Consider the following 21393-nt stretch of genomic DNA (forward strand, 5'->3'; position numbering starts at 1 on the left):
CATGCCTCAATTTTATTTTAAAATTTCCTTATTTAATTTGCTCAAGAAAAATACACAATTTTCAAATTACAATAAAAATAAGTTATGAAAACCTTCGTAGAGAAGAAGTTACGCTCTTATTACTTGTTTCTTGTAATGTTCATCCAATTTCTGTCATTGAGAAGTCTCAAGATGTAATGTGATGGTCAAAGAGATTCATTAGGTAATTAAATATATAAGAAGGTCAAAAGAAAAACGCGGAGTTCATCAGGCTACTTCACTCACTACAGAGGGCCAAAATAATTTGAAAATGTAAAGCAGTAAAAAATTATTTACAAATAAAAATTATTCATTAACTTGGACTTTATAATTTCATTCTGCCTCCACAAATAAAACACCATGGGTTAAAGATGAGAAAAGGTAGAGGAGGAAGGAGAGAGAAAGGAGAGAGGAGTGTACATTTGTCTATTTTATTTTCAAAATAAGTAAATAAAAGGTTTAATAAAAGAAAGGGAATAGAAGAAATAAAATTAAGTTTGTATAGGGATGTTGGATATTATGTTATTTTTATGGAGATATTGGCTATTTTGAAAATTTGTATGGGTACACTAGCAATTTTCCTTTATATATATATATATATATATATATATATAGAGTACGGCTAACGTGCTTCCTCTAGCATATGGGCCGAAATGCTTCCGGTGAAAAGTTGAAATTTCAAAATTCAAAAAGTCGATCTGAACCGTTCAGCGATTTTCAAAATGGCTTAATAAATAGTAAAAAAATTCAGAAAAATGTAAAATTTGGTCTCCAAGCAGATATTAATATGGAGAAGAAGATGAACGGTTCAGATCGACTTTTTGGATTTTGAAATTTCAACTTTCCACCGGAAGCATTTCGGCCCATATGCTAGAGGAAGCACGTTAGCCATACTCTATATATATATATGTGTGTGTGTGTGTGTATATCTGTATTTGAAGGGATATTCGAGGAGTATGGGGTCATTAGTCTTGACCACCCACAAAAAGCGGATCCAGTAAAGATGAATGGTGATTAATTGATTCTTATTTATTTTCAAAATTTCTGTACTTACACATAATTTTTCTATAATTTAGAATAAAATATTGAAGCCCCCATACTTTATGTGAAAATCTATATAATTATTATTCAATATGTGTTTGATCGGTTGATCCTCATAACTTAAAGTCTATCTATGTGCTTGATCACATGTATTGTTGATTTGAGCCAGAAGCATATCCAGAATTTCTATCAGGATAGAGCAAAAAAATAACTATACATAGTTTAGTAGCTAATCGGATGTATGCCTATTAGCTAATTGGATATTAATAAAAAAATAATCAACATGACAAAAAAAATTGAATCTAAGCACGACATACATATCAAGAAGTTTGGTAATATCATCCGTGTACGTGTGTTAACCCCTAACATGAAATAAATAAATGGGAAAAAAAACATAAAAATGTAAAACAACTATCAGAAATGGAGGCATCCAGTAATTGTAACCGATGAAGAAGAAATAGCAAAAGCAAAGAAAAAACAATGGAAAAAGGGGAGATGCGAATCGAGTCTGCATTAACCCAAAAGAGCATCTTTTGAGTTAATAGATATCAACCTTCCGATTATAAACAGAGCACATCTGACCCCCCGCTTAAAACATAGGGTCTTTAACTTTAGTGCAGATCTAAATTGGCACGCATCTCAAAGCTAATCAGACAGTCCAGATACAATAACTCAAAAGATTCCTTTTGAGTTAATGCAGAGGATACGAATTCGGTGCGTATCACAGCTGTTGCCCACCCCCTTCCTTTCTTTTATTTAATTTTATTCGGGGCCCACATATCCGAGCCAATCAGGATAAGTTATTTCTTCCTTTTCCGTGCAACGTGCGGTTTATGAAAACGGAGAAGTGTAAATATCTTGGCTCATGTATTCTACATTTATGCACATGAGTTGTCTCTTCTCCAAAAAATCAACAAAAAATCACGATAAATGAAAAATCACATAGGAGAAAAGAGAGGACGAAATTGATTGCTAAAATCTAATTATTTGTACATGAAGAATGAGAAACATAAATTCAACATGATAGAGCATTTGTTTTTTTTTAGGATGAAGTGAGAATCCAAAACTAAGTACTTTAAAATTAATTTTGAAATTTTAGAGTAGAACTACCATACCCTGTAGTATGCTGAATTCGTCTAGAGCTAGAAAAAAAAAATAAAGACAATAATTACTGAAAAATACAGTAATGGAGCATGTTAGCGCACATATGACTTTGACAATCTCGATAAGTGTATATGTTTTTTTATGTAATATTTTTATAAGGTTAGTATATGGTTTTTTATGTAATATTATTATAAGGTCAAACTTTCAAGAGTATGGTTAATCTAATATTATTTGAAAGTTGAAAATCTACCGTGAACGAGGACACATGAATATATAATCGAACTATCTAAATGAAATTAATAAAATACGCTCGCGGATACTTGTAAAGACAACATCATATGAATATTGATGTAAAAATATATGAAGAAAAGGTAGCCAGAAAAATCTTGATGCGGATAAATCTTAGTACAAAACTTAAAATTATCTGCATAAATTTTAATAAAATAAAATTATCTGTATGAATCTTGATGCGGATATAATTATTCTAAGTAGAATGGGAAAAATGGCACAGCGGAATCGACTCCGTCACTGAACGGCACGGTTACAGCACGGAACGGTAGGTATGTGTGTTAGTTTATGTGCAGTGATTCGCGTATCCCGTGCCGTAATCATCTTTTAAAACTTTGGCACAGCACAACACATGAAAAATCTAATCACGGCACGACACGTGATCATGTTAGTCACGTATAATTAGGACCATTAGATATTGATCAAATGGTGAATCTTGAATTAACTAGCTTAAATTATGGTCAAATGGTCACGCGAGGCACGTTTGGTCACGGTATGTTTGGACATGACGTGACTCACGTGGCATAACCATTCGTGTGCTGTGATTATCTTTTAATATTTTAGTTACGACACAACACGGCAAGTAAAAATTTAACTTAATTATGATACAGTACGAGATCAAAATTATAGTATATTAGTCACGACACAACATAACCCGTTTTTCCCCGATTTTTTTAAAAATACCCATTTAATAAATAAATTAAATTAAAATATCCAAGTTTCAACAAAATTTATAAAAATACCCCAACCGCGGATTTTATCCGCGCTCCGGAATTTTTATTCCGGGGCGCGGATAAAATTCGCGCCCCGAAAAAAAAAAAAAAAAAAAAAAAATTTTTTTTGGTCCCGAGCGCGGATAATATCCGCGGGCCGAATTTTAAAATAATTTTTTATTTTTTTTTTTATTTTTTTTATTTTTTTTTTTTTTTAAGAGTCTGGAGAAAAAAAAATTATTTTTTTGTTCCAACTTTGTACCTCTGGTTAACATATCAAAACACCTTCAAAAATCATGAAAATTTACCGACATGCATTCTTGACTTCATAGAATAAGACTGTAAAGTTTCATACAAAATCTCAAAACAGATCGTGAGATATCGGCTCTCAAAAATTGCCCGAACTGCTGAAGGAGTGCTTCTGACCCCAACTTTGCACCTCTGATTAACATACCAAAACACCTTCAAAAATCATGAAAATTTACCGACATGCATTCTTGACTTCATAGAATAAGACTGTAAAGTTTCATACAAAATCTCAAAACAGATCGTGAGATATCGGCTCTCAAAAATTGCCCGAACTGCTGAAGGAGTGCTTCTGACCCCAACTTTGCACCTCTGATTAACATACCAAAACACCTTCAAAAATCATGAAAATTTACCGACATGCATTCTTGACTTTATAGAATAAGACTTAAAAGTTTCATACAAAATCTCAAAACAGATCGTGAGATATCGGCTCTCAAAAATTGCCCGAAGATGTAACGGTGCTTTGATGTAACGGTGCTTTGATATTTTGTATGTAACGGCTCTCAAAAACTTTGAGATTTTGTATGAAATTTCACAATCTTGTTCTATGAAATCAAGAATACATGTTGGTAAATTTTCATGATTTTTGAAGGTGCTTTGATATGTTAATCAGGGGTGCAAAGTTGGGGTCAGAAGCACTCCTTCAGCAGTTCGGGCAATTTTTGAGAGCCGATATCTCACGATCTGTTTTGAGATTTTGTATGAAACTTTACAGTCTTATTCTATGAAGTCAAGAATGCATGTCGGTAAATTTTCATGATTTTTGAAGGTGTTTTGGTATGTTAATCAGAGGTGCAAAGTTGGGGTCAGAAGCACTCCTTCAGCAGTTCGGGCAATTTTTGAGAGCCGATATCTCACGATCTGTTTTGAGATTTTGTATGAAACTTTACAGTCTTATTCTATGAAGTCAAGAATGCATGTCGGTAAATTTTCATGATTTTTGAAGGTGTTTTGATATGTTAACCAGAGGTACAAAGTTGGACCAAAAAAATAATTTTTTTTTCTCCAGACTCTAAAAAAAAAAAAAAAAAAAAAAAAAAATTATTTTAAAATTCGGCCCGCGGATATTATCCGCGCTCGGGACCAAAAAAAATTTTTTTTTTTTTTTTTTTTTTTTTTTCGGGGCGCGAATTTTATCCGCGCCCCGGAATAAAAATTTCGGAGCGCGGATAAAATCCGCGGTTGGAGTATTTTTATAAATTTTGTTGAAACTTGGATATTTTAATTTAATTTATTTATTAAATGGGTATTTTTAAAAAAATCGGCGTTTTTCCACTCTAATTCTAACCTTGCATGAGACCATCAGACGACCCGATTCCATTGCCGAAACAAAGGCCTGGGAAAAACTAAAATGGGCCGAACTACAAAGGCTTAGGAAAACTTAAATGGGCCGAACTGGGCCGGTGATTGAGAAATAGTGAAGGCGCGCTCTTTCTTCCCCGCCTCGTCGCAGGTGCCGCTCTCTCCACTACAGCAATGGAGCTGTCCATGAGTGGAAGCGCTCTCAAGACCTTCAACCGCTGCATCACGTGCCTAGCACGCATCGGCTCTGAACTCGTTCTCCAGGCCTCCCCTTCCAAGGTTCTCCTCTCTCTTCCTCTTTGAGACCTTTTCCTTTTCCCCATTTCAAAATTTTGGTCATCAAGGGATATATGATGATTAGGTATTGTTGATTTGTTTCCAAAGATGTTTGAGCGAGAATTAGCAAAGTGAGAGAAAAAAATAATACTTCATTGCTGGAATACTGGTAAGTGATAACTTGGCTAAGTCGGTTACTTGAAATTAGCACTGTTATAGAGGCACTTTGGATTCAATTGAGGTCTAAGATGAACACAAACCGAACCACTACAAATATTTCAAAAAAGTAAAGAAATTAAATGCACATCAAGACATTTTGAGATGGGTTTAGTACCGGAATCTCATACACACTCTTCTTCCGACAGCTGGAGTTCCACACATTGAATGCATCGAGATCTGCATACCAGTCGATTTCTTTCACCCCGTCTTTCTTTGACATATACACAGTTTCTTCTTCGAGTGGTGCGTCAGATTCCTCACCTGATCCTCTGCAATGTAGCATTCTTCTCAAGGCAGTAATATCTGTGCTTCGCACCCCACCCACATCGGTTGACAGTCTAGCTGTCACCCTTCCGTCCTTTGATGCAGCCAAGATTCAGTTCTCTCTTCATTGTCTCCATGGTGATCAACTGTCTCTTTCTTCTTTCCATTTTCAAGCTTATTTACGGTACATCCTTCCATGGAATTTGAAAATGGAGATATCTCAAAAAATAGTAAAAACAAAGTCTAAAAAATGTAAAATTTAGTCTGCAATTACATGTTCATATGAAAATCACGACGAAACATTTCATACCGACTATTTGGACTTTGAAAACAAAAATATTGGTCCGTAGTATGCATAGTACCATAGCCTCACTCAGATAAAGATTATTGTTTTTATTGTTGACTGTTGACAATTTATGTTTATTAATTGTGGTAATCTTTTTTTTAAGTCCAAGTAAACTAAAATTAAGCAAATAACTTTAGATGTCCTTATTTCAGAGTTATGGTGTAGCTATCCTCAGTATATCAGGAACAAATTGGTTATATCTTTTGACTTAATATCAACAGTGAAATTTTCTTTTGCAAATAACCAAACAGTCGTTGTTCATCAATTACATGCATGAAATTTGTCTGATGTTATCTGAGACGTGATAACATACTGGAACTACTTTGTAATTTTGCATATGCACCCAGAGGAAACATTAAAACCTTTAATTTGAATCCTAACAAACAGGTTTGAAGAAGATATACTGGATCACTTGCAATTCAGAACCTGAGATTCAACATTTGTCATTGGACCGGTCCCACTTTCCCAGTAGTCTGGTGGTCCGGCCAAGGGATTTATCTCGCCTTCTCTCCAATTTTCAGTCTTCATTACATGAAATTACTATAATTGCCACTGAGCCTGCAGCTGGGGCCCCAGATGTGACTAGAGATATTGGTGGCAATGCCGTGGAGCTCCGTAGTTATATTGATCCTGCTCAAGGTTCTCTCTCTCTCCTTCCATATGAAAATGTACTTGCAAACTAAACCTTACATTTTTTTTTAAGAACTTTTTGACTATTTTTTTAGATACGGATCAACCACCACTTTTGAATGGTCTAGAATTTTACTTTTGAATGGTATTCAGTTAAAAATCAATTGAGGCCCGTGCTGCAGTTCTATCCTTGCACGAACAAAACCAATTTTCACAGTTTAAATTTTCTATTCAGATTTCTAGCACAAATTGTTTCAAGTAATCATGACATTTTTAATCTAACTTATACATGACAGATAATAATGATGCTAAGTTGCACACACAGCTGTGGATAGACCCTGCAGAGGAGTTTTTGCAATACTCACATAGAGGCAACCCGGTTGACGTCACCTTTGGGGTCAAAGAACTGAAAGTTAGAGCTCTTTTCTTTTTGTTTCAGTGTGTGTGTGTGGGGGGAGGGGTGGAGGATCCTCTGAGGTAACAGAATATTTTTGTGTTCAGATCACGGCCATCTGATCGGAATCTGGGCCAATTCGGCCCAAGGTGAAACGCACAGGGCCGCTTTAATAGTCGCGCATGTTCTGATTGGACAGTACAGATCCGAACAGAAATATATTCTGTTACCTGAGGTGTCACAAATTTGGGGGGCGGGGGGCGGTAGGTGTCCTAAAGTATCGTCCTCCTTATTTTTTGAAGTTTTAAATTCAAATTGGTAATTAAACATTGCGGTTTTTGTCAAGTCTGTCTTTGCTGTCATTTTAGTCAAACAATTCATAGAAACCTCGTTTCATTTCTTAAATTTTAAATAATCCGAACAACAGCCTTAGCTGGGATTTCTGTGCATTATTTGACAAAAAGAAAACACAATTGCAATATTTAGTTACTACTCCACAAAATTCTGGGACCACACAATATATGTACAGTGCCTATGGAATCAATTTTTGTAACTTCTAATTATTTTGAATTTAAAATTTTCCCTTTGATAATTTTGCAACAGGCTTTCTTGACATTTTGTGAAGGATGTGAGGTTGACATCCACCTTTTTTTTGAGAAAGCCGGCGAGTTAGTTTTCTTGTATCAGCTTTTGGATTCTTTCTCCTCCTGTGTTAATCTCTAAATTTTGCAAGAGTATTTGAATTAATATTTCAACTTACCCAAAACATTAATTTTTCCATCTTGTCAGACCAGTACTCATGGCACCTCGATTTGGACTAGATGACGGGTCGAGTTCGGATTTTGATGCCGGCCTTGTTCTTGCCACTATGCTGGTGTCACAACTCTCTGAAGGGGTCAACAGAGATCAGCACAGTGTACCGACAGATGAGGCTGCTCGGGCCCCGCAGAAGGAGCCCGGTGAGCCAGCTCATACACCGACTGGAGTTGAGAATGCCTCTGCCCATACTAAGATCTGGTCAGATCTTTCTGGTACGTATGTTGTACCAGTGTTGCTTTAACATATGCTGTTGTTCTCTGCACCTAGTTCAGTGCCTTGAGTGACGCTACGGTACTTTTCAAAGCGCAAAACGGTCTGTGCTATGGATCTATATCCTCTTTACAAAGTTCAAACAGTCGATCCAAACCTCTCAACATGATCTTCATATCAAATTGTACTCGGAGACTAAATTTTACATTTTTTACAATTTTTTTAGATAAGTAGAAAATCACCTGATCTAAAGATTCTGAACTATCCATAATTAGTGAATTTCTACCTATTCAAAAAAATGGTAAAAAAATTATAAAAAATGTAAAATTTTGTGTCTAAGTACATTATCATATAGAGATTATGGTGAGCAGTTTGGATTGACTATTTGGACTTAAAAAAAACAGAGATATGAATCAATAGCACAGAATGATGGTTTAGATTGCAATAATTACCATAGTGCCACTGTGTGTTGTACTACCAATCAAGTTTGGTGGCAATAATTACAAACATAATCTGTCAGGTAATACGGCTCTTAATATTTTGCACCATGAGATTGTACTACTCTTTACTGATCAGTTTAGATGGTAGTTTATGTCAGTGCTGTACCATACTATACCGATGCCACGGTAATTTTGCGGGGCTCTTAATGCCGGCAGTTATTTTTTTTCCTCTCTCTTCTATTATAGGTACTGGTGCAAGAAACTCTCAAGTTAGTAGAGAAAACCAGGTCCAACAAGAGCAACAGGGGAACCCTATTTATACTTCACAACACATCACTAGAGATCTTAATGTAAATGCTCTTCCAATGACTTCAGACCCGCAAAACACAGACAATGCGTATCCTTCTACTTGTTGCTATCTTACTATATTTTATTCAAGAGTAGGGTTAAAATGTCCCATTGTTTTCGTGCCCGAATTATGCCTCACATCCTTATCTATGTTTTCAAAGTCCAAACAGTCAATTTGAACCGCTCAACATGACCTCCATATTAAAATGTGCCTGAAGAACAAATTTTATATCTTTTTTGATTTTTTTTACTATTTTTTTAGATAGGGACAAAATCATTGTTATTTAGAAGATTCTGGACCATCCAAAAATAGTGATTCTGTATCTATCTAAAAAAATAGTAAAAGATTTCCAAAAAAATTATAAAATTTGGTCTCTAAGGACATTTTAATATGAGATCATGGTGAGCGGTTCGGTTCAATTGTTTAGACTTTGGAAATGGAGATAAGGATGTGAGACATGATTGCAGCACGAAAATAATGGGGCATTTTAACCCTACTCTTATTTATTTTTATTTTTTTGCTCTAAAGAATGGATTTGTCTAATTTCCAAAAGAAAAAAGAGAGATGCTTTCCTTCACAGAAATTTGGCAGACAACAAAGAATGGAAACTGATACGGTGGTTGAGCCACAAGGTTTGATTTATACCATAAATTTTGAAACTAGACCTCAACATTTCTCATGTTTGTGTCTAAACCAACATTTTTGCAGTTATAGCACATAACAGCCAACTGTCAAACCAATGCTAATTTTAAGAAAATAAGACCATATTGTCTAAATTGGCTTGGCACGATTTCAATAAACCAATCTTGTAATGGTTCAACATTTGGAAACATGAGAAATGATTATTTTTTTTCAACTACGTCTAAATATTGTGTTAGTTCTTATTTGTAGAAGGTTCTATCTAAACTAGAGTAAAATAAAATATAGGTTTACTACATCTTTGTTTACTTCCTACAATTTTTGGAATCACTATTTACATTTTTTTTCTCTCAATTTAAACTATTAGTTATGGTGTTTGGAAGCAACCATCATTCGCAACACCATCCAAGCAACTGGGTGGGGCCCGAGGATGATGACGAGGATGAAGATGATGAGGAATTATTCGTGCAATCAACTCCGAGTTTTTGACTAACAATTTTCTCTCGAGTAGCAACATGTTAATCGAACTTTGCAGTTAAGATGATCAAAATCTGTTATTCTATCTTTTAGTGAAACTCCAACCTCAAAATTTTAAGCAGGGCCCACTGGTAAATACCTACCTTTTTTAATTGAAATTATCCCTTTTATGTTTTCTACTGGTAAATACCTACCTTATAAATACAAATTAGCAATTTTATCGTTTATAATTAAAAAAAATAACGGTGTTTTCATGGGTTAGCTCTCTTATAAAATACTAAATGTGAGGTTGTAATTTAGTAGTTAGAACTCTATTTTGTGACCGTAAAGACTTGAGTTTAAATCTCAGTTGCCACACATTATACGCTTTACATTTTAGCTTTCCAATCTAAACTTTCCAGTTCTACCCCTGATACCAATTCTGGTGTTACATTGTAGATTTTTATGCTAAATGTGTAACTTTTCTACACTGTTCTTGTGTTATTAGATTTTCTTTTTTATTCGTAGCATCTTTAATTATCTTTGTTTTTTAAATTTTACATGGAGGCATTATGCAGTTACCATCTACAAGTTGGATTCAGGTCTTAATTTATTTGTATTCCTTTAATTTTAAAAATGATGAATAAGTGGTTATCACCAGTGTTTTAAAATGCAGTTTTGTTCATGCATGCAGAAGGCCACTGCATACTGCATATGCGGCATGCGGCTGCATATGAGAATTTGTATGTGGAAGTACATATGCGGTTTTACTACGCTTTCTTAAGAAATATAGATAAAATAAAACTAATTTATATTTAAAGACTTGTTTAGTCTAGTGATTTGTGTTCTTTATCACATTATAAAGGTTATAGATTCTAATCTTCTCTACTGCAAAAAAATTTTTAGGCTTTTTTCAAGTCTATAGGACCGTATATGTGTTTGTCTATTCAAAACTGCATGAGATTTTGTCTATTCAAAATTGCATGAACTTGACCGCATGTTAAAATAACGATTTTAAAAAACTCAAGAAAATAGCAAAAAACAATTGGGCTTTAGTAGGGTTATTTTCGGGGTGGGGATTTGGGGTTGAGTTGGTGTTTGAAGAATTTCAAAGCATGCAATATCTTCCGCTGTAATAATAAAACGGGTATAGATGTGGGTACGTGCATATATATTTTGGTAGACTTATATGTGTAGGTTTGAATGGTATTATAATGAATTTGGGTTTTATATTGTTGGCCTTTGTAATGTACTTATGAAGTTAAGTTTCAGGTGATGAATCTTCGGTGTTAATTGTTTTTTTTTTTTTTTTTTTTTTTTTGGTTTTTGGCATACTCAGTTAATATATTGTAAAGTCTGGTTTTATAATCAATTGGTTTGTGAAATGTTAATTATGTGCCCTCTTCAACTGAAAGAGAAACTCTGGGTTCAATTGTTAGTACTTGAAGACAAATCTCTAATGGTAATAAATTATAGTGGAGATTATTGATGTAAAAGTAATTCCTTAATCTCCAATTATTGCAACTTCCTTCAATCATCCTAGTTCATTTCAGTATCTGTACATGAATGAATAGTAGTGGGAGGCTACAGTACCAATGAATGTGACTCTTAAAATTTTTCCAAAAGAACAGCAAAACAGAGACAGAATGACCCCGCTCTACCGAAAGTAAAATCCACTCTCGTCAAAAATCATTGACTTCTGTACATAGTCTTATCCACGCCACTTCCAGAAGCTTACCTTACCTTCTCAGATCTCAACACTCTTTGCACATTTCTCATTTTCATACTATTTGAAAAAGATAATTAAGTCCTTTTCAGTCACGTCAATTGTTAGCAAAGGTCTTTCTAAATTTTGGTTGCTTCCACAAAATTTCATTCATCTAAAGACAAAAGGAACAAAACATAAAAAATAAAAAAAAAGTACAACTGCAAAGGTCTTTCTAAATTTTGGTTGCTTCCACGCAATTTCATTCACCTAAAGACAAAAGGAACAAAACATTAAAAGAATAAAAAAAAAGTACAACTGCAAAATAAGCATCAGAAAAAATGTTTTCTTCAAAAGCTATTAACAAAAAATAAAAATAAAACTTTTTCATATTTTTTTTGTTACACCATGAGTACTCCAAACAATCAAGAATCAAATTCTGAAAATAATACTACCCAAGTTCCACAAAATATTATTGAAGACTTTAATGAGGAAAAAAAATATGTAGTATGAAAGAGTACTTGCAAATGTTGAATCAATATGATAGTATTTTTTAATTTAGATATATAACTAATAATTTAGAGTTATTATTTTTATTGTGTTATGTAGCATGATATATTTTATTATTTATGAATAAGATGAATAGTATAATTTATATATATATATATATATATATATATATATATATAGAGAGAGAGAGAGAGAGAGATGGGATATGGTGCATTGCAATGCATAGACACCCTTGTGCATTGGACCATAAATCACCAATTCAAAGTCCAAAATGACCGATCCAAGCCGTTCATCTTATTCTCCATATTAATATGTGCTTGGATACCAAATTTTACATTTTTTGGAATTTTTTTTACTATTTATTTAGATTTATTGAAAATCTGAAAATCTAGATGAACAGTAAAAACAATAATAATTTCTGGACCACCGGATCAGCTATTTTCAAAGTGGCTTAATAAATAGTAAAAAAATTCTAAAAAAATGTAAAATTTGGTCTCCAAGCATATATTAATATGGAGAACAAGATGAACGGTTTGGATCAGTTATTTGGACTTTGAATCGGTGATTTATAATCCAATGCACAAGGGTGCCTATGCATTGCAATGCACCATAGCCCATCTCTCTCTCTCTCTATATATATATATAAATTAGGAATTTGATTTATATCCGTATTCATATTTGTATTCGACTAATATTCTATTAGTATTCGTATCTGATTAATATCCGATCTGTATTCGTATTTGACTAATATTCGATTCGTATCTGTATCCGAAAAATTTTGTACTAGAGTGGGAATTTAATAAAGTGGTATAGCTTCCAATTAATAGACTAACCAAAGTTTGTAAATTTTTATGAAACCAAAATTATTATATATATCAAAGGTTTACATGAACTCAAAGTTAATAGAAATTAAAAGGGTAGCATACATGATCCAATTCACAATATGAGAGGGATCCGAGCATCGATAATGTTAAACTTAATTTCTCCTTTTTGACTCTTAGTCTTCTTTGATCGAATATTCTAATATGAGAGGGACAAGGAGAGCGGATTAGGAATGGACTAGTGGGTTCAATAATGTTAAACTTAATTTCTCCTTTTTGACTCTTAGTCTTCTTTGATCCAATATTCTAATGGGAGCATCTGGCTATCCCCAGTAACAATCCCCCATTTCATCCCCCAGTCATTAACTACTTCAATAACTACTAACTACTTAAGGGACCACTTATTATTTGGAGACCACATAATATTTAAAAGATTTTACAACTGGCTCGCGCACGTATTCATCTATAATACATCAAGTATTCATCTATAACAGATCAAGTATTCATACATAATATATCAAGTATTTTAAAAAATAAACTAGACACGTTTTTAGAGGTGGGATTTTTTTTCTTCGCTCAATCTAATCAATATTTCTGACGATCGGAAAGGAATTTTACAAATCTAAAACCACGAATGTTTTTGACATAATTTTATCTTTAAAATGAAATCCATGATGATATACTTTTAAGTTGTCCGTTATATAAGTATTCATTCTTATCGAGAAAGTATTCATCCTCGTCATGCAAGTGCAAATATAAAAACTAGACACATCACTCATCCATTTTTAACACGTTTTTAGAGGTGGTTTTTTTTTCTCCGTTCAATCTAATCAATATTTCTGACGTTCTGTGAGAAATTTTGTAAATCTAAAATCACGAACGTTTTCTACACAATTTTATCTTTCAAATTAGATCCATGATGACATACTTTCGAGTTGTTCGTTGCACAAGTATTCATCTCTTATCGAGAAAATATTAATTCCCATTGTGTAAGTGCAAATATAAAAACTGTACATATCACTCATTCATCTTTTACACGTTTTTAGAGGTGGTTTTTTCTTCGTTCAATCTAACTAATATTTCTGCGATCTGTGAAGAATTTTGCAAATCTAAAACCACGAACGTTTTTTATACAATTTTATCTTTCAAATGAGATCCATGATGACATACTTTCGAGTTGTCTGTTGCACAAATATTAATATCTTGTTACGCAAGTATTAATATCTAAGATATTAAGTATTCATTTATACACATTGAAGTATTCATCTGTAAGATATTAAGTATTCATTCATATATCTCTATTTTTTTTTCAAAATTTATTTTTATGTCATTTATTTAATACGCAGTGGCCTAATTCATCATTAATAAAGCTTTGTTCTTTGCAAAACTCGCTACTTCACGAGGAAATAGAACATAAATATGAAAGGGATTAATTGCATATACATATACAAAATTATTTTGATACGATCGACAGTGACGGATCTGACCCGGTAGAGACGTGCTCAAGTATTCATTCATACACATTGAAGTATTCATTCATACACGTTGAAGTATTCATTACTGGTAGAGGCGTGCTTGATTGGGATGGAGTGACGAATGATCTCTGGCAGAATGTTCGCTGGAGCGGGAGCAGCAAGCATAGAGGGAAAAAAAATCGAGGCGAATTAGCACGAAAGTTCAAGTTCCTGCCCTAGTTATGTTTGTTCTACAGGTAATCAAGTTTATGGAGCTTAACGACTCAAAACGGGCGAATTAGCACGAAGAATGGAGCATCTGACATGCCCATTGCGGCCCGGAAGAGATGTATTGTGGCCCGTAATTAACCAACCAGAACAGGAAGAATATCAAGCGATTTCAGCATACCCATTGCGGCCCGTAATAGAGTGATTGCGGCCCGCAATGGCCTTCAGAAATTCTGCGCAGGCTAATTAAAAATCTTCATTGACTGCGACCCGCAATGAGTCTATTGCGGCCCGCAATTAAGTCGGTTCAGAGTCCGAATTGGTTATTTTTGATTGGTTATTTCTGGGTTTTTGAGTTGTATATATATAGAAACCTGTAGAACAGATGGAGGACGTTTTTTAGGTAGAATTTAGAGATTTAAACAAGGAAAAGCAAAAGGAAAAACAAGAAGAGAGAAGAAGGAAGAAGAGGATATCATTGATCATTTGGTTTTATTATTTTCTTTCCTTTGGAACTCTTTTATTTCTTTTGAATTGATTTGTATCTTAGCCATGGCTGGCTAAGAGCTTTTCTAGGGTTAATTAGGGTTGTACTTGAAACTTTTGTTATGATTTAGTTGGTTTTACTTGATATATGCTTGTTCTTGCGTTATGATCTATTCTTTATTTGAATTGCTTGTGAGGACTTAATCGAAATTGCATGAAATCCTAGGATTTGGTATTTACAATTGAGAGATTGGATATTAGGTCCAGACCATAAAGAATATAGCATTTGATAGGCTAAGTACCGAGAGGTGACGCTTGTCTTATACGGGCTTTACCTAATAGGTTAGAGAATTGTGCCAAGTACCGAGAGGTGAAAGATAGTTTTCTAATTCAATTGGGACAGTAAGAACTTAGTGACTTTAAATTAGAGTAGCCAAGTACTGAGAGGTGACGTTTATTATAATTTAAAGATGGTATTAATATAGAAATATCACTTTATACCTACAACACCAAACTGTGCCTTCATAAACCTAAGAACAGAAATTTATAAACCAATTAGTCATGACATTAGTGGATAGGAACCCTAAGCAAACCCTAATTTCTCATACTTGTTGAAAATCAGAATTTGCTTTAAAAACTTTAGTTTAATCACAATCAAACCAAACCATCATAAAAACAAACAAATTCCTTTTATTTCCTTTTACTAAATTGAATTGATTAGGTTAGGTTTAATATTCCGAATTGTCCCTGTGGAGACGATCCTTAAATACTACTTGATAAGGTTGTACACTTGCAACCGGATTGAGTGCAATTTAGGATTTATTACTTGTGTAGTAATAAATCTACATCAAAAGTGTAAGAGAGAGTGAGCTTATTGTATTTATCATTTCGAGGTGGAAGAGGGAGGGGAGCTTATCGATGGAAAAACGGAGGTGGAGGAGGAGGTGGGATGCAGAGGTGAGAGAGGGAGGTAGAGGCGGAGGTGAGGTGAGGTGTGGGAGGCGAAGGTGGGAGAGGGAGGTGGGAGGCGGAGGTGGGAGAGGTAGAGGTGAGAGAGGGAGGCGGAGGCGAAAGTGGGAGAAGGAGGTGGGAGAAGAAGATGGAGGTGAAAGAGAAAAATAATGGTGAAAGAGAAAGGTAGAAAGAGGAAAGAAATAAAAGTTGTTAAAAATAGTAGTTATAGTTATAGTTAAAATAGAAAATTAGTTGGGGGATGAAATGAGGGATGGATAGGTGGGGGAAATTATAATTAACCTATTATAATATGAGAGAGACAAGGAGAGCGGATTAGGAATAGACTAGTGGGTTCGATAATGTTAAACTTAATTTCTCCTTTTTGACTCTTAGTCTTCTTTGATCCAATATTCTAATATGAGAGGGACAAGGAGAGCGGATTAGGAATGGACTAGTGGGTTCGATAATATTAAACTTAATTTCTGTTTTTTGACTCTTAGTCTTCTTTGATCCAATATTCTAATATGAGAGGTGATTAGGAATGGAATAGTGAGTCAAGTGCTTATTTTTTTAAGATATGATCCACTAAAACTACATACAAAACAGGAGAAAAGTTGTAAGCCCTCTGAGCCCACTGCTTCCCCTTCTTGTGAACGGTAGAAAAGTTGTTTGTATTTTCCCTTGGCATGTTCACATGGTCGGAAAACACTTTACTTTTTGAAAATTCGTGCATATAGGCTCATCTTTCCGATTTTTTTTAAAATATTCAAAACAAAAATTATTTTATTAAAAATAATCAGGTTCTGAGTGGAATTTTAAAAATATCCAGGCTGCAGATTTTTTCCGCACCCCGGATTTTTTATTCTGGGCAGCGGAAAAAATTCGCGGCCCGGATATATTATTTTTTTTTTAGAGTATCGAGAAAGAAAATATTGTTTTTTTGGCCCAAATTTGCACCTCTGGTTAACATATCAAAACACCTTCAAAAATCATGAAAATTTACCGATATGCATTCTTGACTTTATAGAATAAGACTGTGAAGTTTCATACAAAATCTCAAAACAGATCGTGAGATATCGGCTCTCAAAAATTGCTCAAACTGCTGAAAGAAACAGTGATAACACTAAGTTATTTTCCATTTCATGAAGCACTCCTTCAAAACACCTTCAAAAAATAATGAAGCTTCACAGTCTCCTTCAGCAGTTCTGCATTATCTCACTTTTTGAGTTTTAATCCGACCTGTACGTCTCATCACAAGAGTTCGGATCAATCTGACCCAAATTTATAATGCACGGTGTCCCTTTAAGATTCGTGTCGATATATAAATAATGAACGAAGGAGATACCTTACATGATCGAAATAATCAATGTCAGAACAACAAAACAAATTTAATAAATTATATATTATGGTTGCTTCCACGCAATTTCATTCACCTCAAGACAAAAGGAACAAAACATTAAAAAAATTAAAAAAAAGTACAACTGCAAAATAAGCATCAGAAATTAATCAAATTTATTATTGCAATTAGACTAAGCATCTCAGTTTGCTTTCTGGCGTGGACGCCTATATAATCAGACCATCCTTGCACTCGCGAATTAATACAATCCTTTTTATAACACACTACTGGTAAACACTTCAAAAGAGAGCGAGATAGAAAAATGGCAGAGGCAGTTGTGCAATTTGTGGTAGAAAAGCTTGCCAATTTCGGGGCCAATTTCGTGGCGAACGAGCTGAAGCATTTGGGTGGGGTTGGGGGTAAAGTTCAAATGATGCAGAAAGAGCTGATCCGAATCCAGAGCTGTCTGAAAGATGCAGACATGAAACACAAAGGAGATGCGAGGGTGCAAAATTGGCTGAATGAGCTCCGTGATGTGGCCTACCGCATCGAGGATGCAACCGACACGTTCCTTGTCGAAGTTGAAGATCGTCGCGTAAAGCACCTCAATAATATCAAGAAGATGTTCCATAAAACCATTAAGGTAAAAACCCTCCACAAGCTTGGCACTGATCTTGATAACATTCAAAACGAACTCGATCGAATCTCTAAGAGCAGGGACGACTACGGAATCGTAGCTGTGCAAGACATTGTGGGAGAGGAAACCATATCGCCTTTTCGAAGAGAGACATATCAAGAAGTAGACGATACTGAAGTTGTAGGCATGGAGGCTGACAAGAAGAAAATTCTGCAGCTGATGCTCGCTGAAGAAACACCTAGGCGTGCCGTCATAACTATAGTAGGTGCCGGCGGTTTAGGAAAGACTACTCTTGCACATATGGTATACCGAAGGTAATTAAGAGCAGATTTTCTTTTTTCAACTATGTTTTAAGCTTTTAATGAGATAAATTATTACAATAATAGTGGTTTGGAAAAACAAATTAGATATAGTCATTTCTAAGAAATAAGTAGGTGGATTTATGTAGATAATGATTGGATGGAACCGTCACCTTCTCCATTAATTTATTGCTCAATAGTTACTCAGATCTCAGTAATACATGATTGCAGCGATGACTATTTGTCCAAAAATAGTGCTAGAAATCAATCTAATAGTATTTCTTTTTGGCTTTTATATCCAGTGCGAAGGAAAAGTTCGAGTACCATATAATGCTATCAATCTCTCAGCAATACAGTCTAATTGATCTGGTGACAAAGATGCTTCTGAAGCTGGAAAATTCTATACCCGAGAACCAAGGTTTGGGAGATTTAATCCACATGCTCAAAAGTTTCTTAAATGATAGAAGGTATCTGATTATTCTAGATGATGTGTGGAAGGAAGATCTGTGGATTCAACTGAAAGATATATTGCCTGATGTCAACAATGGAAGTCGGGTTCTCATGACAAGCAGAATTATCGATGTTGCGAAATCAGCAGACTCTCAAATACCACCATATGAACTCTACTTCTTAGATAGTAAGAAAAGCCTTGATCTCCTTCTCAAAAAGGCTCTCCCCAATAAAAAACTTGACGAAGAATGTCCTAGCTAGCAATCTCCTTGACCTTGCAAACCAACTATCAAAGAAATGTAAGGGCTTACCTCTGGCTTTGACAGTACTTGGTGGTGTCCTTTTAAAAAAGAGAGGAGACGATCATGAGTGGGAGAGAGTGTTGCATACATTTGATTGGTATTCAGATTGCAAGGGTTGCATGGATGTCCTAGCCATGAGTTACCAGGATATGCCTTATTATCTCAAGGCATGCTTTATGTATCTTGCTTTTTTTTCCCGAAGACTATGAGATCTCTGCAACAGATCTCATCAGAAGGTGGATAGCTGAGGGTTTCATACCATACAAAGAAGCGGCAACAAAAGAGAAAATGGCTGAGAGGTACCTCGACGAACTTTTTGAAAGGTTGTATTTTTTTTTTTTTTCTGATGTTATTACAAGTATCATACCTCCTCCTAATTTTATAATTTGTACTGTTATAATTAATTTTGTCTTTCAAATACCTTCTACCAAGTGTTATCCATATTTCTTTTTAAATATGTTGAAAAAAGGTCTTTCTAAATTAGGTATTCTTGGTTTACAAAGGAAACTGTAAATAAAATTTGATACAAAAAAATGGCTCTGATTAAGAATATAATCGAAATTTGATGTTTAGGAGATTGGAGGATACACCAATATAACTTTTCATGAGGAATTTGGATTATAAAAATATAGTACGAATTTTTAATGTAATTCCAAATTTTCAACCAACATATATGTAGAAAAAAATATTTCTCTTCAAATCTTGAGCATAATTTATAATTCCATTAACTTTTTTTTTTAAATTTCGGTGCATCTTAATAATCTGCATCAACCAAAATTAATAATATCTTTTGTTTTGGTATTAATGAGATACTATCTAGTTAGGATATATAAACCTTTATTATGGTTGCAATACTTTCCGTATTTTTCTAACTTGTTTATAAATCAAAATTAATTCAGGAGTATAATTCAAGTATCAAGGCGATCCACATATGGTTTGATCAAGAGCTTTACAGTGCATGATCTTCTTCGTGACTTGGCAATGCATGAAGCCAGGCAACAAAACTTCCTTACGGTTTTCGCACAAGCATCAGATGTCGACCAGTCCATTAGAGAAATCCGACGTGCTTCGCTTCAATACCATGTTCAACCACAACAGAAAGATCCACAATTCATGGAATATTTAGGTCCAAATATCCGTTCTTTACTACTGTTTGGGTTAGGCTATGTTACAGAAACCCAGATGCCCAAGTTCTCTAATTTCAGGCTACTTAAAGTGTTAGACCTTGTAGATGTCGAGAATGGTGGTGGTGACCTAGTCAAGGAATTTGAGAAATTGATTCATTTAAAATACTTGCGATTTAGAAGATGCAGCATCAAGTTTTCTTCATTTTCCTTTCATCATATGAAAACTCTCGAAACCTTAGATATTAGAGGAATTGATATTGACAACCCTAATTTGTCATGGACATCTAGTACATTGAGGCATGTGCGGTGTAATGCAGCTGATCTCGAACTACCAAACTCAACTGTTGACCTAAGAAATCTACAAACCTTGAAATGGGTATCCATTCCGAGATCATTAGATACAAAATTGATCCTTTTAAACAACCTGCGTAAGTTAGGTGTTTTTAATGAGTTTGAAGATTGGGTGGGAATGACTAATCTACTTGGAAAACTGCCATCTTTGGTCTCCCTCGCGATCAGTGCTATCATAATTTACGTGAGGCTATGGTAATGTATTTATATTTTTAAAGTCTAAACAGTTAATATATACTATTTAATATGACCTACATGTGAAAATCCACTTGCAAATCAAATTTTGCAGTTATAAGAACTCTTTTCCTATTTTTTAGAAGTACTTAATTTTAAAATTATGGACCATCTAAATTAAAACAATAATTTTCAACCTATCAAAAATAATATTAAAAATATTCTAAAAAATATAAAATGTGGTCTAAGTTTAATAGTTGAAATTAACTATTTGAACTAGCATTTTGAAAAAAACCGGCCGGTCTAGAATCAAAGCAGACCACCTGTGGAACCGATTCGTACCGACTCAAATTATGGTTAAAATCTAGACTGGCCCGGACTGAGGACTAATCCGGCAAGTTCTAAATTCCTGACCGGACCAGTCGGACTATAATTGTGCTAATTAAACCCGGACCAGACCGTAGTCAAAACTTCTTCTTTTTTAAACAATTTAACTTTTTTTTAATAAAATAACAAATCCATTGACCTATACAGACTGTAACATAGCTAGACATAAACTTGGACCGGACAGACCATGTGAATCTACACCATAGTTCTAGCACAGATTTGGACCCTCTTTATCGTCAGTCCGGGCCAAGTCGGATATTGACCACAGTTCGACTCAGTACGGATCGGTTCCACGGTGGTCCGGTCCAGTCCTAGACCAGCTAGTTTTTTCAAGCCATTAGACCATCAGACAACC

General features: G+C 34.5%; 1 protein-coding gene and 1 pseudogene across 2 annotated transcripts; both read left to right on the forward strand.

The window, feature by feature from the left end:
* Nucleotides 1–4930: 4930 nt before the first annotated feature.
* Nucleotides 4931–10393, forward strand: LOC144556145 (uncharacterized). Its single transcript, XM_078304635.1, has 9 exons — nucleotides 4931–5054; nucleotides 5417–5672; nucleotides 6268–6519; nucleotides 6807–6922; nucleotides 7508–7572; nucleotides 7694–7935; nucleotides 8620–8770; nucleotides 9314–9354; nucleotides 9729–10393. The coding sequence occupies exons 1-9, from the start codon at nucleotides 4950–4952 to the stop codon at nucleotides 9848–9850; spliced, it is 1350 nt and encodes a 449-aa protein (XP_078160761.1). The 5' UTR covers nucleotides 4931–4949; the 3' UTR covers nucleotides 9851–10393.
* Nucleotides 10394–17633: 7240 nt separating this feature from the next.
* Nucleotides 17634–20684, forward strand: LOC144555268 (putative disease resistance RPP13-like protein 3; annotated as a pseudogene). The gene is made up of 3 exons (XR_013512005.1): nucleotides 17634–18262; nucleotides 18550–19322; nucleotides 19899–20684. The product of XR_013512005.1 is annotated as a putative disease resistance RPP13-like protein 3 (transcript).
* The last annotated feature ends 709 nt before the right edge of the window (nucleotides 20685–21393 follow it).

The sequence above is a fragment of the Carex rostrata genome, chromosome 6 (genome assembly GCF_964058835.1).
Source record: "Carex rostrata chromosome 6, lpCarRost1.2, whole genome shotgun sequence".
Classification (NCBI taxonomy): domain Eukaryota; kingdom Viridiplantae; phylum Streptophyta; class Magnoliopsida; order Poales; family Cyperaceae; genus Carex; species Carex rostrata.

Coding starts and splice junctions, on each gene's coding strand:
- LOC144556145 (XM_078304635.1), top strand. CDS start 4,950: ATGGAGCTGTCCATGAGTGGAAGCGCTCTCAAGACCTTCAACCGCTGC. Junction 7,936..8,619: donor GATCTGGTCAGATCTTTCTG/GTACGTATGTTG, acceptor CTTCTATTATAG/GTACTGGTGCAAGAAACTCT. Junction 9,355..9,728: donor TACGGTGGTTGAGCCACAAG/GTTTGATTTATA, acceptor TTAAACTATTAG/TTATGGTGTTTGGAAGCAAC.